This window comes from Gymnoscopelus braueri (assembly GCF_963280865.1).
Source record: "Gymnoscopelus braueri genome assembly, chromosome: 12".
Classification (NCBI taxonomy): domain Eukaryota; kingdom Metazoa; phylum Chordata; class Actinopteri; order Myctophiformes; family Myctophidae; genus Gymnoscopelus; species Gymnoscopelus braueri.
Window position 1 is genome coordinate 5,776,287 of NC_137614.1, and position 19,318 is coordinate 5,795,604.

The 19,318-nt window shown below is 41.8% G+C and overlaps 1 protein-coding gene across 1 annotated transcript in view; it reads right to left on the reverse strand.

The window, feature by feature from the left end:
- The window catches only part of LOC308097460 (dedicator of cytokinesis protein 3-like), a gene marked incomplete at both ends in the record, with an annotated part of 143,086 nt that overhangs the window by 25,776 nt on the left and 97,992 nt on the right, over positions 1-19,318 (reverse strand). The window contains 15 exon segments of the mRNA XM_080445219.1: positions 541-689; positions 1,221-1,279; positions 2,477-2,577; positions 4,025-4,100; positions 5,694-5,788; positions 6,138-6,236; positions 7,312-7,458; positions 8,356-8,483; positions 9,936-10,128; positions 11,662-11,832; positions 14,505-14,586; positions 14,678-14,778; positions 15,345-15,428; positions 16,853-16,950; positions 18,678-18,849. Of these exon segments, the coding sequence (XP_080301345.1) occupies positions 541-689; positions 1,221-1,279; positions 2,477-2,577; positions 4,025-4,100; positions 5,694-5,788; positions 6,138-6,236; positions 7,312-7,458; positions 8,356-8,483; positions 9,936-10,128; positions 11,662-11,832; positions 14,505-14,586; positions 14,678-14,778; positions 15,345-15,428; positions 16,853-16,950; positions 18,678-18,849 (1,755 nt within the window).

The window sequence follows — 19,318 nt, forward strand, 5'->3', positions numbered from 1 at the left end:
AATGTATTATTTACATCAGAGGTTCTCCCAACTGTTGGGTGGGGTCACCAGGGGTGAAAGTGGGCCGGGAACGGGCCGGTACAGCGTTCCGTTAAAAAGATTCAGCGCCGGTACGCCGTACCGGGAAGAAGAGGGGGAGGAAATGCTGTTAAAAGACCATATTATAACCTTCCGTGGTGTTTGTGGTGTTTATTTACTCCACGGAGAGGTTTCGTTCACTCGCAAGCCGCAACGTCAATGTTGTCTGTGGTGTGCAACAGCGCATGCTAGACTGCCTGGGATCAGTTCACTTTACAGGTTGCAAATTAGTTTTTTTTGGCTTCCATTTACAAATGTGACTGGAAATGCTTTTCCGTAGGTTTTAAACTACGTTTATAGACACAATATCAGCAGCAATCACAGCATTGTAAAATGTCTTTTCTAATAACATATTCCTATTCAAGGGCTACCACTGTATGCTGCTTTATTTCCAAATGCTTTATTTCAACTCTGATATTGCACTACTCTGATTTAGATCCATAATAACAGAACACAGTGAACCTGTTTGAAGTTCCCGTTCTTCCTCTGCTCCCAGTTCATCATGTCGTGGAAGATGGGGATCATGATGTTCCTGACCTCGGTCTGAGGGACCAGCGTGACGCCCAGGAATGGACCCATCATCCCTGGGATGAAGTGAGGCTTGTTCTCCCCTGGATGGACGGACACACACACACACAAGCACGCACACGCACACACACACGCACACACACGCACACGCACACGCACATGCACACACACACACACGCGCGCACACGCACACCATTGTACATGTTATAAACTAGTAACGTCATTAACCACTACAAGTACGCAAACATCATTATACATTGTCATAACCTAGTACAGTATATCTAGTCATTATTAAGCACTATAATAACACTAGCATCGCTATTCTGGTCATAATAGGTGACGCATTCTGTTAAAATAGCAGATCTACAAGCTCACAACGTGTCGCAATGCGACACATTGTGAGCTTGTAGGTGAAGAGGTGGGAAATGATGGGACCAAGTATGGACCAGTGTTATTACAGTTAGCTAAAACTAAAACACACACTTTGTATGTGTGTGTGTGTGTGTGTGTGTGTGTGTGTGTGTGTGTGTGTGTGTGTGTGTGTGTGTGTGTGTGTGTGTGTGTGTGTGTGTGTGTGTGTGTGTGTGTGTGTGGAGAGAGAAGGATGATCTCACCTAGTTTCTGCCACATGCTAAACAGCTCATAGGCCATCATTACTCTCATGTCTCCATATCTGCAAAGAAAAAGAAAACAAATGGCAACGTTCCATTAGGCTGTGTACATTTCACACCAGGAATTTAGATATATAGCTATCAAACTGTAAAATTCTCAGTGTTCATTTAAGAGTATACAAATGCGGGTCCATTTGGTTACATTTGTATACTCTCTGAGTTACAAATTAAAGGGTTGTGTAAGTGATATTTGTTTTGTTAAAATACGTGTTACAATAGCTCTATATTCCCAAATTGTAGTAAACATTGCTATGTTGATTCAGATTTTCAGTACTTTTACTTCTACTCCAATACATCTCAGAGGCAAATATTGAACTTTTACTCCACTACAATTATTTGAAAACTTTAGTTACTAGTTACTTTGTAGATTTTTATTTTTATTACAAAACATACATTAACACATTAACCGCCAAGAACGTAGTCCTACGGTCCGTTAAATCCAACTGTTAAGCGCCGAGACCGTAGCCCTACGGTCCACGGTCTTTTCGCGCTAAAAATTTCCAGGTGCACTTTCGGAATTTTTTTGATCCACTTCCGTTTCCGGTTTGATGACCGGAAACAGAATTATTTGGGATCCGGTTTTGACGATCACGTCCGCCCTCGTTCTACAGACGAAACTGAAACTCAATTCTCTTCCTGTAGTTTTTTCTCCTCGCATATCACTGTTTAACGTAATCCGCTCTAACTACAACATGGATGCCCCGTTTGACACGTGGTTTTCACTGGGAGATACAGTGAGATGTCGCCGAAGTAAACAGACCGTGTACGGCTCAATCTTAAGGATTTTAACATGATCTATGGCGACATGAAAAAAACAAAAAAACAACAATAACACCTTGGCACTGGTGAGTACATTATGAGATTAACCTCTGGCGGTCGATGTGTTAACCACTTCAGCCCTATAGACATTCAGCATAATGAGTACTTTTACTTTTGGTACTTTAATTACATTTTGATGCCAATACTTTTGGACTTTTACTCGTAACAGAGTATTTCTACAGTGCAGCATTGATACTTTTACTTAAGTACACAATGTGAGTACTTTTTCCACCACTGCAAACCACTCTACCTCTGGAGCCACCACTGCCCCTGAACGGCGAGCGCAACGATCCAGAAAGTTATTTATTCAACCAACCAAATTCAGCCCACGACCTCAGAGCCTCTCTAAGTACAAACAGCGAGAGCAATGGAGGACGTACTTCTCAAGGACTTTCTTCCTCTTGGCTTGGCTCAGAGGCTCCAGCTGCAGACTGGGCTGGTTGATGTACAACACCGTGAGACTGAAGAATGAGTTCCACACCTGGCCACGCAACACACACACACACACACACACACACACACACACACACACACACACACACACACAAAACCAGTGATTTAAATGTTTTTATCCCTCGATTTTGTAACCCCTTTTTTACCCGGTGCCAATTTGCTAAGTGATCCTGGGCACTACACTCCCCCCACCAGCCTAGGGAGGCCAGGGCCGAGCTCATGCCTCCTTCAATGCATGAGAGCCAACTGACCTTCTTGTCAACTGACAGGGGGGAGTTTCCCTGGTTGGACGAAGCGCGTGGAAGGAACACGTTATTCCAACAAGTTCCCTTCCCCTCCATCAGGCGCCCCGGCTGACCAGGGGGAGGCAGTATAGCAACCAGGATTACTACATGTTTTTGTGAGGGTATTAACTACCCTAGGAGACACGGGGAGAACATGCAAACTCCACACAGAGTAGGCCCTTTCGCCAACACCACCTAGGGTATGGGCGCTGATGACGCGGAGGAGACAACACGCCCCCAGCGCCCACAGCGTCCCCGGCGGGAATCGAACCCAGGACCTTCTAGCTGTGAGGCAACAGCGCTACCGACTGCGCCACCGTGCCCCTCAAAAAAAAAACAGTGATTCAAAGTAACTAAGTACACTTACTTAAAGGGATAGTTCACCCAAAAAAATACTTATTCTCTATCAATTACACACTACACCCCACGAAGCCTTGAATTCATGGAAGTTGTTTTGTTTTTGTCGATTTCCTAAGCCAATAATTTGAGGACGGCGGGAAAATGCTAATGTCTGCAGTAGGAGACTCAAAGTTGACACTTTGTGTCTCCTACTGGAGCCGCTGCCAGTCATCAAATTATTGGCTTAGGAAATCGACAAAAACAAAACAATCTCCATGAATTCAAGGTTTCATGGGGTGTGTAATCGATAGAAAAAAAGTATTTTTAGGGGTGAACTATCCCTTTAAACTAAGAGGCAAATGTACTTTTTACTCCTTTTTGACAGCTTAAGTTACTAGTTACAGTACTTTGCAGATTTAGAGATAAAAAATCATGAATATTGTTTTATAAAATAGCACATCTACAAGCTTACAACTAATATCTGCTATTTTCGAATAACCTAAGTATAAAATAAGGCTCGATTATAGTTCAATAAATAACATGAAATACAGTATGTCATTCTAAAATGGGCATTCTGCATAATGAGTAGGCAACTTTTACTTTTTGCTTCTTCAAGTGTTGATGCTAATACTTTTGTGCTGAAAATTTTGAAGGCAGGACTTTTACTTGTAACAAAGCATTTTTACACTGTGGTATTACTACTTCTTCTAAATCTGAGTACTTCTTCCACCACTGAAGGAAGCTGACTTTACTGAATAACAATGATCCCCCGATCGTGGAAAAACACAACAAACTAAGCAGACCAGATGGTGCAGGTATACACAGTACAGTATAATAATCATTCACACCCACCTTGAAGTCAAAGTCCGCCTCTGAGAAGTTCTTGTGCAGCGCCGGAGACAGAAACTGCGTGGTCACCACGATGATACTGCAGAAAACACAGCCGTTATCACATGCCTCCATTTGACATACTGTACTGTAGCATAGTGCAGTGGTTCTCAAACTTTTTCATGTCAAGGACCCCCAAATTGACACTTATTAGCCCGCGGACCCCCATTTGAAAATATATGCCAGGGACCCCCCTAAGAGAAGATTTTTACGGCTCTAGCAGTGATTCTCAACCATTTTACTTTCAAGGACCCCCCAGTTTGACGAGCATTAGGCTACAGACCCCATTTAATGACATTTCTATCTCTGGGACAATTTATATCGTAAAGTCAATGTTAATTTAACTCCGAGAGTGTACAAATGGAACCAAATGGTCCATTTGGTTCCATTTGTACACTCTCAGAGTTACAGACCCATAAGGGTCCATTTGGTTCCTAACTATCCATCATTTAGCTGGGGACCCCCTGGTACCCCACCAAGGACCCCTGGGGACCCCACTTTGAGAACCAATGCCATAGTGTAGCAAATAAATACAAATAAAAATAGATACCGAAAGGGGGAAAAAAACACTGTACGCAACCATTTGGGACATAAGTTAGTTTGTGTCAGTGGTTCTTAAACTTTCTTGGCTTCAGCCTACCAAGTGTATCAGAAAAGATAGCAGTCAGGAGGATGAGACTAGCCGGCCACTGCCACCGGCACCGAGAATTCCCGGTCAAAAAGCTCGTACTGTGGGAACCAACACACGGGCATCGATCAAGAAGACGTCCCACACCTACCTACGTGGATGTACTAAGGAAAGATGCTGGTGCAGAAAGCACAAAGGAGCTGGCCAGATGTATGGAGAACCGAGATGACCGGAGACTCCGATGGAGGGCTCGTCTGAGGACTTGGCACAAAGTCTTTTTCAGATGGGGGGGTCCGCGGCCCAAATACAATGTGGGGGTCCTTGACATGAAGATGTTTGTGAACCAATGGTTAACCGACTTAAACCGCAGCGTCCTTATTGTGGGGAAGACTTTCGCAGGAAATAGCAGATCGAGGAGCTCACAACGCGTCACGCTGCGACGCGTTGTGAGCTTGTAGATCTGCTATTTTCAGCGAAAGCTTTCCCAAACAATAACAGAACACAGAAAATACTAGTATAGAGCCCTGAGGGACCCTGGTCAACCGTATACGGTTGAAGTGGTTAACCCATTAAGACCGGGAACGCATCTGTGTATTTTAAGAATTATTTGGCTATTCAAAAATAGCAGATACACAAGATTTTTTTTTTGAAAAATCTTGAACATTTGTGCAAATCTTTGAATACATAGATCTAAAAAAAAAATGTTTTACCTCAGATCTTTTCTTCTGGGGGTCCCTGGAACAAAACATTCTGAGATGGGGGGCCGCGGCCAAATAAATATCTTTTTTTTTTTTCTAAATCCTAACAGTATGTTGCTATATCAGCGGTGCTCCAACTTTTTATATGTATTTGGCCGCGGACCCAATATTTTGTTCCAGGGACCCCCAGAAGCAAATATTGGAGTTAAAAACATTTTTTTACAAACTCTTTTTCAAAAATAGCAGATCTACAAGCTCATAGTGCGGCACTCGGTGCCGCGCATGGGATGAGACACCAGACACTTACTGGCTGGTGAGCAGCCTCATCACGCTCCAGTCTCGAGGGAAGATGGTGAGCTTCATCAGGTTGCGGAACACGCAGAAGATTTTCAACAGGAACTCCTGGGGGAAGAAGATACAGAATGCACAGCGGTACTGTTATGTTGAAATGCTCCATCTCGTCTACATGTACAGTGGAGGATAAACACAGTGCAGTGTTCACGTATCCGTTTGCAACTCTGAGAGGGACAGACAGACAATAATACTAGGACAAAGGGATAGTTCACCAAAACAAATATTTTTTCCTATCGATTAGTCACCCCATGAGACTTGAATTCATGGATATTATTTTGTTTTCGTCACATTCCTGGGCCAATAATTTGATGACCAGCGGATGTATAAAATGAAATATAAATGTACATAAATGTAAATAAGTCATTTGAGAGGATATGGTGTGAGACAGGCTTCCCACCTTGAGCTCCTCTTTGCTGTGGAAGTTGTTGAGCAGATGGTGGAAATGGAGCTCTGTCATCTGTCTGAGCAGAGCGAGCAGGCACGACACGTACTCCCCCTACACACAGAAGCACACGCGCCACACACACACACACACACACACACACACACACACACACACACACACACACACACACACACACACACACACACACACACACACACACACACACACACACACACACACACACACACACACACACAAATTATGTTAAAACATATTTTACTGTGTTAAGAGTTATCTACGTATAATATCGTCTCTGCCGGGTGGAAACCTCATATGTTCAAAACTGTTACAGGATTCAAATTCAAAAACCTCCAAAGTAGCAGATCTACAAGCTCGAAACGCGGCACGATCTGCTACTTTGGAGGTTTTTGTGTGACGCTGTAGTATGATCAAGTAGGGCGTTAATTTACGGAAAAACACAAAAAGTTAAAATATGGAGATACTGTAGGAGTTTTTTTCTGCCCGACAGCAACGATATACATACTGTATTATGGTCCCCACTCCTTTGGGGTACTTTGGGCCACAGCGCTTTTTCACATGCGTGAAATTTGTCATCCGCGTTTACATAATGTATTCATAGACAGAGACAGATATTTACAGTGATCTCGGTGGTGCATTGGGGACAGTTATGCTGCGTTCACACGGACAGATACACACATACACAGCATAGTTGTCGCTCTACTGTGTTGCTCAACAGGGTCGTTGACGTCATCAAGCGCTGCGTCATCGGAGCTACAGTTGTAGTTGTGTATCTTTGTATCTGGAAGTTGAACCCAGCTCAACTTCAATGTGTAGCTTTGTATCTTTTGTAGCAGCTACAAACGTCGGATGTTGCTTTGTATCTTCATGTCGCTGTCTTTTCCATTGAAAATGAATGTAGCTGCTACAAAAGATACGAAGATACAGCGCTTGATGACGTCAATGACCATGTTGGGCAACACAGATACAAAGCGACAGATATGCTGTGTATGTGCGTATCTTTGTATCTGCCCGTGTGGACGCAGCATTAGAGACAGTATTTATTTACAGTGATCTCGGCGGTGCATTGAGGACAGTTAGAGACAGTATTTATTTACAGTGATCTCGGCGGTGCATTGAGGACAGTTAAGAGACAGTATTTGTTTACAGTGATCTCGGCGGTGCATTGGGGACATCTCTGTCCTCTGGACGTCTCCACGGACTGAGACTTGCTCATGATGGACAGCAGGGTCTGCAGGAGGACGTCTAAGAGACTCTCCACCATCATCTCCACCTCCTCCTGGACTGAAGACTCCTGACAGAGAAGAACCACGTTGCTGTTTTGACCGTCTCGTTATACAAATGATACATTTCCAAAACTTTTTCACTCGAGATGAGCTTGTAGATCGTCTATTTTCAAATGGCCGTAATGTACATAGGGCTGAAGTGGATAATGTATCAATTTGTAATAATAAGCAAAATCTACAAAGTAACTCAAGTTTTCAAATAATTGTAGTGAGTAAAAGTATAATATTTGCCTCTGAGATGTCCTGGAGTAGAAGTAAAAGTACTGCAAATTGGAAATACTCCAGTAAAGTAAAAATACCTCAACATTTTACTTACGTACAGTACTTGAGTAAATGTACTTTGTTACTTTACACCACTGGGATTGCTAGATCTAGCAACCTGGGTTGTTTGCACCTACAAAGCAATGGTATTTTTTTCTCCTTTTTTTTTTTTACATTAACCCCTTAACTCTAGAATCCCTATCCTGAGGGGAACATTAGGCGAAAATAGCAGATGTACAAGCTCACTGTGAGGCGTTGTGAGCTTGCAGATCGGCTATTTTCGGCAAAAAAAGTTTGGTGTAGAGGGAAAAAGAGCAGACCAATTACAGAGCCAAAGGTCAAGTTTACTAAATATTGAGGGATTAAGTGGTTACACATCTGAATATACACATTAACATTAATCCAACATATTAACAGAAAAGATAAGACAACAAACAAAACAAAAAACATGAATTGACAAACACTGATGACTGTCAAAAGAAGTTTATGAAGCTATCTATGAAATCTATGAAATAAGCTTAATCTGCAACACTATACAGTATGTAGTGGGGGTCCCTGCTTCATCTCCCAAGACGTTGAAGACCCCTGTGCTACCAGTGTATGAGTTTTCAATGTAGCATGCATGCTGGGTGTCTGTCATGTACCATGGAGCTGGTCTTGATGATGGAGAAGATGCTTCCCAAGATCCCAGAGCAGATCAACAGCTCCCTCTGCTGGCGGAGATGCAGGTGGATGTGATGCAACACCACCGGTAGCAGGATGCTACGGGACTCTGCAGGATGCACAACACAGGAGAGAGACACAGTGAGACAGGATGCACAACACGGGAGAGACACAATGAGACAGGACTCTGTAGGATGCACAACACAGGAGAGAGACACAGTGAGACAGGACACAGCAAAACACTAGACACCCCCGTACCCGAGTCCCATTCGGTTGTTAAGACATGACGTTGCGCCCCGCTAGAATAACTTCCGAGTCCAAGTGTGTATTTTCCCAATATGCGCAGTGCTGTGTCCCTCGCTGTTTTAACAGATCTGAGACTAAAATAACGACTAAAGTGTCATTCTACCGCTTTCCTGGCAACGACAAAAAGAAGAGGAAATCGATATTTTTTATATATATATATATATATATATATATATATATATATATATATATATATATATATATATATATATATAAATATAAAAACATATATATTATAATGTTAATAATAATGATAAATAAATACAAATATAAATATATATATTAGCCTACTTTTTACTGTCTATGATATTAGCATTAAGACCCTTATTAACCCTCAATGGTTCATTTCTGAAAAAGGAGGTTATTGTAAAAAGATTTACGGGTTCCAACATGTTTGTTTACAATGAAGAGTGGACGGGGCTGGTGTCTTTTGGACCCGGACGTGACGTCGGACTACAAAATGACGTCAGACTTAAGAACCGAATAGCCGGATGCTATGGGACTCTGCAGGATGCACAACACAGGAGAGAGACACAGGGTGCGTCCACACATACGGAAGTCCCATAGCGAAGTCCCATCCACTCCCATGATATGAGAAAAAAAACGGAAAGACAAGTTGACGCACTGATGCGCGTATCCGGGTTCCACTATGGTAAACTATCACCCGGAAGTGATACACCAACGAGGCACCAACCAATAGGACAGATACGTCCTATGTTCTCTCCACTGGGCGGGTTCGTCTCTTGTAGTTTTATTGCAGCCAGAACAAACACATAACACATGCACACATATTTCAATAAATACATGCTTATGTATTTGTGGTGAATGGCCTGAATACTTTGCACTGTTTAGTTTACCCCATCTGAATAGCTTATGTGAGCACAATAAAGAATAGCAGAATAATACATTAAATTACCATCCAAAATCCATAATAATGAGCATTAGTGAGTACTACAGTAGTTATATGAAGATAAGATTTAATATCGTTGCTGTCCGGCAGAAACCATCTAACTCCATTTTTCCGCTTTGCATTCTTTTTCGCCGCGTTTCGAGCTTGTAGATCTGCTACGTTTGATGCTTATGTGTGACACTATAGTATGATCAAGTAGAGCGTTAATTTACGAAAAAACTCAAAAAGTAAAAATATGATGCCAATACTTTTACTCAAGTAAAAAGTTTAATACAGGAACCTACTAATATTACTATGTCTTCCACCAGCTAACTGCGGTATCTTTAACGGTGTGTGTGTGTCTACCTGGGAAAAAGAAGAGGCGGCTCTCCACGGTGCGGGCGATGGACTGCAGCTTGACCACGTCCATGGACTGTCCGATGTCCACCGTGCTGGGCATGCTCCCCAGGGTGCCGCGCACGTACTCCGCCACCTCCTGCACGGTGAACATCTGCAGCAGCTCGTCAAATATGTCTGGGAAGCTGTTCAACAAGGCTGCCTGGGGCGCCCAGTGAGAGAGAGAGAGAGAGAGAGAGAGAGAGAGAGAGAGAGAGAGAGAGAGAGAGAAACAACAACATGTGCTGTACTGTTTATTTGTTGTACACCCCATGTATCCAATTTGGCCGATGTACTTTGTTAGGTAATTATCAGGGGTGGAAAAAGTTTTCAAATAATTGTAGTGGAGTAAAAGTACAATATTTGCCTCTGAGATGTAGTGGAGTAGAAGTAAAAGTATTGGAAATTGGAAATACTCAAGTAAAGTACAAATACCTCAAAATACAGTACTTGAGTACATGCACTTAGTTACTTTCCACCACTGGTAATTATGTAACCAATATGTCCTGATTTTCTTTTCTTTTTACCAATTTGTTGTTTCATTATAGGTGACATTTTTCAAACGGGAAAGAAAACACACTTAAACCATTACATGCATGAATCCAATTTGCGCTCTGACTTACTTGGCCAAAGAGGCATGCAGCTGACCACGAGCAAGGCAGGACAACAGGACACAGTGATGGATGCACACAATTAAAGACAGAAATAAAACAAAGCACAAATCAAAATGTATGAAATTAGTGCGATGCAAAAGAAACTTAAACTCAAATAGAGAAATCATAATGATAAGACTGTATATTTATAATGCATTATAATGTGCTTATAAGGCATATGCATGACAAATTATAACAAGGGTTATGAAGTATTATATAAGTGCTGGTCATAATGCATTATAAGCTCAACGGAACACCTCATTATAACTACCAGGTAACACTTTACTTGAAGGTTGACCAGCACATAATACTTCATAAACCTTGTTGTCATGATAAAAACGTATAAACGAGTGTTATAATGCCTTATAAGCACATTATAATACATTATAGACCTGACCTTAATATACAGTGTTAGCAAATGGTTAAATAACAAATAATGAATGCTTATAACCAAAAGATAAGAGCACATAACAAGATGACCACGAACATGATAAATATCATCCCTTGTTTTTAGCGTGCACCAGCAGTATTGATTTCTATCTCAGCATTATTCCCACTAAATGGTCACATACAAAGTGTCACCCACACAGGTGACATGCACCTTTGTGGGTGTCCTAGGCCACTGGTCCCCAAGCACAGTGTCGGGACAATTTTTTGGGCCGCGGACCAATTTTTATGGGTCGTGAGTGAATATCCCATTTTCTTTTTTCTGTTTCCTAAATGTTTTTAAAACATGTTTTCAAAAGACCCCCCCACCTTCAAAAGAATCATTTTCTCATTGAGATCTACAAGCTCACAACGAGTCACATTTGTGACACGTTGTGACACGTTGTGAGCTTGTACTTACTACTTTCACTAGTTTGGGTCTTGGGGAGACATCAAAGCAAATTAAAGTTTGGGAACCACTGTCACAGACAATGCATTTGAACCTCGCCGATTTGTCAGAGTCCGTAAAGCGTCATTCCGTCGCCGGTGTCAATTCGGGCGGTTATATATAGACACAGAGAACGAACGCCAAGCAGGAGGAAGCGTTCTGAACTGACCTGCGTGAAGACCAGCGTCTCTGAGCTGCGGCTGTCCAGACTCAGCACGAAGCGGATGGACTGGAACAGCTCCTGGATGCTGGCACGGAACTGCTCCTCCTCCATGCCACAGGTGGCTCGCGAGTACAGGATGCGAGACTGGACGATGAACTTGAACAGGTACTCCAGAGCCTGGGGGGGGGGGGGGGGGGTGGATGAGGGGGGTGATTAGATTATCATACATAGAGTACAGCAGTGATTCTCAAAGTGGGGTCCGGGGACCCCCATGGATCCTTGAGGGGGTTCCAGGGGGTCCCCAGCTAAATGATAGATAGTTAAAGGAGTAGTTCACCCAAAAAATTACTTATTTTCTATCAATTGCACACCCCATGAAGCCTTGAATCCATGGATTTATTTTTGTTTTTGTGGCATTCCTAAGCTAATCATTTGATTCCCGTCTCCTACTGGCTAATGTATCCGGTAGGAGACACAAATTAGATTATTTGTGTCTCCTACCGGATACACACCCGGTCATCAAATTATTGGCTTAGGAATGCCACAAAAACCAAAATAAATCCATTAATTCAAGGCTTCATGGGGTGTGCAATTGATGGAAAATAAGTTATTTTTTGGGTGAACTCCTCCTTTAAGAACCATAGTTAAGGGGATAAGGGGACAGGGTGATTATCATACATAGAGTACAGCAGTGATTCTCAAAGTGGGGTCCGGGGACCCCCAGGGGTCCTTGAGGGAGTTGGGGTCCTTGAGGGAGTTCCAGGGAGTCCCCAGTTCAGAACCAAATGGACCCTTATGGGTCTTTTATTCAAAGAGTGTACAAATGGAACCAAATGGACCCTAACGGGTCAATACATTTTTTTTTTTAAATAGCACTAATAAATCATTCTAATTATTATAACTAATAAATAAACTATAAACTAATACGAGCTAAACTGAAACCGAGCATTTTCATAAAATAAAAACTGAACTAAACGAGCAAAACCACTTATTTCGTTTTCATCAAATTTAAACAAATAAAATCACACAAAAAGTCCTACCAAAATAAAAATAAAAACTAATGAAAAATGCTAAACTATAGTTTGTACTGTATAAAGGATAAGGATAATTCCTTTTAACAGGTCGTTCATGAAAGTCCTTGCGGTCTTGTTTCCAATGAGAACCTGTGAGCAATTGGGGTTAAGAGTCTTGCTCAGGGACAAATTTCATATCATCGGCACATATGCTGGGATAGCCTGGAATCGAACCTGGGGCAACCAGGGCCTCTGGTTCCCTAGGCGGGCTCACTAACCACTCAGCTATGGCCGCCCCTCATGCTTACAGGGAATGAATGAATTGAGACTCGGGATGGGGACGATATGAAAAAGTCATGTCGCGACATTATTGCGGCCAAAATAATTGCGATTGTTGTGAGCTTGTGAGCTTGTGCTATTTCCTATGAAGAAGTTTGGTGTCGAGGGAAACAAGAGCGAACCAAGTTCAGAGCCAAAGGCCAAGCACACTAGGTATTCAGGGTTTAAGTTGTTAAATGTCTGAAAAATACACATTAACATGAATCCAAGATATTAATAGAAAAGATCACGTGTAAACAAACAAAAAAACATGAATTTAGTCTATGAAGCTATCTACGAAATCTATGAAAAGGTTTAATCTACAACACAATTGTATACAATGTAATGGGGGGTCTCTCAGCTGAGGGGTCCTTGGCCTGAACAACATTGAAGACCCCTGAATTAGGCAGAAATAAGCGGTGGACTGGACTGCGCTTGGTAAATCTTGATGTATTCACTGCCAACACTCTAGTCTCGCTGAGAGGAAAATCAATACAATTGAAGGAGATGTTTCCCGATCCTTGGGCTTTGTAAGGGCAGTGGAGGAAGAAGTACTCAGAGTATTTACTTAAGTAAACGTATCACTAACACAATGTAGAAATACTCTGTTAGGTTACTAAGTAAAAGTCCTGTATTTGTCAAAATTTTACCCGAGTAAATATTAAATATGTAGTATAGTATAAGTATAAAATATTGAAAGATTGACATGCTAAAGTAAAGTAAATATACTTCAAATTTTTATTTAAGTACAGTACTTGAGTGAATGTACTTTGTTGGCATGTTCTCAGTGTCATGGCAGTAGGAAACAGGACATTGAAAGGCAGTGGCTCTGAACATGCCTGTGCTCAGTCAGCATTTTGTATGGTAAACATGTCAATACCTGGACACACGACACTATTGATAGCTTCCTCTGTCCTCTGGCCTTTCCCCCTGACCACAGGACCAATATCCTGTAATCACATACTGGTGTCACATTACTCCAATACTCCTTATGGCACTGGTTTCTAAAAGTGTGGTCCGGGGACCCCCAGGGGTCATTGAGGGGGTTCTAGGGTTCTCAGAGCTGGGCTTACAGGGCCATATCTCTTTATGCCTCAGCCATGAATCTACTTTGAAATAATCAAGGCAGACACGTTCTCTTCCACAGCGCCCGGAAGACCTGAAGCATAAGGACGTGTGTGGGATCCAGCGTTGATTTTGTCGACTAAAACTATGACGAAAAACGTTCGTCGACTACCTTTTATCACTGACGAAAACAGCTCACATCTAGCCATCTACAAGCTCACAACGCACCGGTGCGGGACACTATTGCGATGAGCTTGTAAATTGCCTAGTTCTGAAAAATATATATATATTAATGGGGGTCCTTTAATCAATCTTTTGAAAAATATGACAAGTTATAATAATTGTATTTGCATAGGTGGACTGATAGAGGAGTATCTCCAAACAAACAAGGTCCTGTGATCTTTGGCCCAGCCCCCCAGGTGGAGAAACGGTGTGTTAGAATGTGAATGTTACCCTCATGGCCTCCTGGATGTGGTCTTGCCTGACGACCTCTGCCGAGCGGTCCATGTACCACTTCAGACAGCGGATCAGCTCCCTGCAAGCAAAACACCTGGTGTGTCAGTTTGGATCTAAGTGCAGGTGGGCTTTATAGGTTCATTTCAGCCGTAGGATTGTGGTATACTTACTTGTAAGCCAGAGCTCCGGCGAAGTGGTTCTGGATGTAGGAGTCCATGACGGGTCTGAAGTGGTAGAACCGACTGTCCCTGAGCAGGTTGATGATGAACACCTGAAAACCAACATCAATATCAACCTCTATATCCATAGTCATGTTTGCATTCACAATACATTATGAACATGGTGTGCAACCAGGGGAGCCCACATACGTTTTGGACTTGAGAGATACTTTTAAAATGACCAGCTCAACGCGATCTACTGTACCATCCAAAAGATGTACTGTATGATAACCCCACTAGTGAAAACTAGGTTCACGATACGATTTTTCATGATTTTTTAAACCCAAAATTTGCATCGCGATAATACAAAAGAAATTCGATTTAAATTGTCACCAGTTTGAATCAATTTACGATAAATTGTTACATGCCTAAGAGAAACCTATCTCTCTCTCTCTCTCTCTCTCTCTCTCTCTCTCTCTCTTTAATCTGCAACACAATTTAATACAGGGACCGCCACATGTAGTGGGGGGTCCCTGCTTCATCTCTCTCTCAGCTAAGGGATCCTTGGCCTGAAAAAAAAAACCTTGAAGACCCCTGTATCTACAAACATCCATCCGTACCCTTTCACAGTGATGTTAACATTCAGGATGCTACTGTGTGGTGGTAGTAGTTTTCCTACCAGAGCCTGGAACACCAGCGGTCCATATTTATCAGTGTTGTCGTCCAAGAGACTGAAGAGCGTATCCAGCACGTCTCTGAGGAACTGCGGTGAGAAGAGAGCAACGCTCAGCAAGACAATCTGACAGCAACAGCTTCATGTTAAAGGTAGGGCAAGTGATATTGCTTGGTTAAAACAAAAAAAGTTAAAAGGTTAAAGCTCTATATTCAGATAGTAATCATGGTTATAAGTGTTTGTTCAGTAACAGAGGCCTACCTGTCTCTCCAGCTCTTTAATAAACAGTAAATACATTTTCAGGTGGGTTGCACATTTTCAGCCAATCAGAAAGAGTACACATTTACAGTATAACTTTCTATATTGAAGAATATTTGTAATACATTTTATCCCTACCAAATTGGTTCAATAAACTACTGAAAGTGGCTTAGCAGCACATCTACACCTTTAACCTCATTGAGAACACAAGCATCTATAAATATGCCAATTTTAGCCACAAGATATTTACCAGGAATTCCAAGTCAGCAGCTTGCGTATTTTTTCAACACATGTCAATACCTACTCAGCTTTCTGTGTGTGTCAGGTTACCATACTACACTGGTTCTCAACCCGTGGGCCGGGGACCGCTGGTGGGCTGCCAGGGTATGGCAAGGGGGCCCCCAAATAATTGCCAAAACATTATAAATTTTAATTTTAATATACCATATAAAAAAATATGTAAAACCTTCAAAAATGTGTTTTCCTTGTGATACCGATAAATAGGAATACTGTGTTAGTTCCATTGATCCAAGCCAGAACACAATCGATTGATTGATCATTAAAACAAACATGCTCTAAAAATGCACGTGGCCCATCCATATGACCACTTAGTTGGTCAGATGGGTGGGCCAAGCTGCTCTCTTTTTAAGATTTCTTTGGGCTATTCAAATTCCCCCCCAAAAAATAGCAGATCTACAAGCTCATAGCGCGGCACTCGGTGCCGTGCTATGAGCTTGTAGATCTGTTATTTTTTTTTGAAAAATCGTGAAAATGTGTGCAAATCTTTGAATATAATATATTTTGAAAGTGAACATTTGTAACTCAAATCTTTTGCTTCCGGAGGTCCCTGGAACAAATATTTTTTACAAATGTTCGATTTAAAAAATATACATATTAAAAGATTTGCACACATTTTCGCGATTTAAAAAATATATATATATTTTTTTTTGAATAGCCAAATAAATCTAAAAATTACACAGCTTATTTCCCGGTCTAAATGGGTTAAGGCATATTTGGCTTATTAGCCAGGGATCCTATTAATAATGTGACAAGACAGCCATACAAATCATCATGGTTTGACCTCAGAAAGGCCTCAATCTGCTCTTTGCTCCCTCCATTATAAGTGCTGTGATTTACAGTCCAAACCTCTCATCAAGGTAGATATAGATGTAATTGTGCTGTCATGTTACACCTGGTCACCACCATCATCATATAAATAATCAGTGAGGAGGAGGAGGAGGAGGAGGAGGAGTCACCTTGACGATCTCCTCTCCACTGATCTGACGCAGTCGGCCCAGGATGTCCAACACTCTGTCCGGGTGAGCCTTCCAGTTCAGCAGGGCCAGAAGGTCCACTGGAAAACACAGCAGAAAACATCACAACACATAAGTGGTGTAAAAAGTACTCACTTCTTTTACTTAACTCTTTCACTGCCAAGAGTATTTTCATAAAGTACTCCCCCAGTGCCAGCAATTTGCGTTTTTTTTAATTTTGTAATTTTTCATTCAAATAAATTATCTGATTGGGTTTTTAAACCCATAATACAGTTCTACCAGTAGAGAGCAACAAATCGACACATTGATGACCTCGCTGGCTCACTCGCCCCCTCCCAAACAGGCTCACGTCATATCCGGTCATAACCGGATGTTGACATTTTCGACAATCGTTGATCGGGCTAAATTACGATGTGATACACGACTACGATGACTGATCGTCACCCAGACCAAAGAGAGCAGACGTGGACCTCTCCGTTCGTTTTTTATACCGTGTGAAAAACCGTGACTTTCCCTATTCTGGCCGAAAATGACCGCGGGAAAAAGATTTGAACCGGAAACGGAATCTGCGTCATGAAACCGGAACCCAATGAGTCTGAAGGAGTCAGGAAGCGAAAGTGATCATGAAAAATAAACAGAATAGCGCGACCACAGTCAAAAGTAAAAACTCGGGATTTCTCGTGCTGGCAGGGAGGGTACTCGGGAAAAACTCGGGATATCTCGGGGCGTGGCACTGAGAGAGTTAAGAAAAAGTAGTAATACCACAATATATAAATACTCTGTTACAAGTAAAAGGCCTGTGTTCAAAATGTTACTTGAGTAAAAGTGCAAAAGTATTGGCATCAAATTACTTAGGCTAAAGTATCAAAAGTAAAAGTACTAAAATGTTTGAAAATAGCAGATCTACAAGCTCACAATGCATCGCGATGCGACACGTTGTGAGCTTGTAGATCGGCTAAAATAGGGCTAAAGTGGTTAATGTATGTTTTATAATGTAATCGTTTATATTATAAATTGTAGTGGAGTAAAAGTACAACATTTGCCTCTGAAGATGTAGTGGAGAAGAAGTAAAATTATTGAAAATTGGAAATACTCAGGTAAAGTACAAATACCTAAACATTTTACTTAAAGGGATATTTCACTTTCAAAAAAACTTTTGGTGATTTTATCATCTACTCAAGCCTTTGTGAGCCCCCCAGACAGTTTATAAGTTGCTCGATTCAGTATTTAGATATTTGATATTAATTTTATCAGACACGCCCCCTTCCTATACAAACCCATTGTAACTTCAAACTCCATTTTAACCATGTTAGATTCATCAAAAACACCCGTCCTTGGTTCTGGTGACTCACCCTGTCCTCCTAATGCGTGAGGGGGGCGTGTTTTTCCGAGATTTTTTTTTTTTTTTTTTTAATTGTATTTTTGTTTCTTCATTTTCCAAAAATAATATTAAAAATAAATGAAAAAAGTAATTGAAAAAACACGGCCCCCTCGCGTATTAGGGGGGCGTTATGAGTCACCAGAACCAAGGACGGGTGTTTTTGATGAATCTAACATGTTAAAAATGGAGTTTGAAGTTACAATGGGTTTGTATAGGAAGGGGGCGTGTCTGATAAAATGAATATCTAATACCTAAATATTGAATCAAGCAACTTAAAAACTGTCTCGGGGACTCACAAAAGCCTGAGTAGACGATAAAATCACCAAAAGTTTTTTTGAAAGTGAAATATCCCTTTAAGTACAGTACTTAAGTAAATGTACTTAGTAATACAAAACAAAACAAAACAAAGCAACATTAAGGCTGCACCGTTCTGCGTGAGCTTGGTGGAGCAGAGCAGCGTGGACACCCAGAAGGTTTCTTTGGGGCTCCTCTGGAAGGGCAGGTTGGTGGGCAGGTTGGGGCAGCTGTTGAAGTCCTCCTTGCAGCAGGGCATGCTCAGGTACAGGCCCTGGTTACTGAAGGTGGCGTTTTCATCACTCTAAAGGAGAGAGAGAGGACGGATGGATGGATGTACAAGCGGGAGAGGGCAACAGCGGAGTCAGCACATACCATTTCTTTATTCAGCTTTTTTTAATAAGTTCTGCTACTTCGAGGCACCGTGCCTTGAAGATACAGAATGTGTCATGATCTGCAACCATGTTCTTGTGAGACACGCGTACAGGAACCTACAGTACTGTATACAGCCTGAAGAAGGCTGTGGGGGCGCGCTACGCGTGGGTTGTATCCCTGTCACATTTTTTTATTCATTTCAATCATGAAATAGCTATCTGAATAAAGACTTGTTTAACTTTTTCACCAGAAGAGTGCCTTGTTTAGTTTTTTTCCCCTTTGTTGCACGTTTTGAGTCCCCAACCAAAGAGCACCTTCATTGTACTTTTTTTGGACTTCCGGGCACTCCAGACCCTTTCTTTTTTCATACTGTAGAACAGTGGTAGGCCAAACCTTTT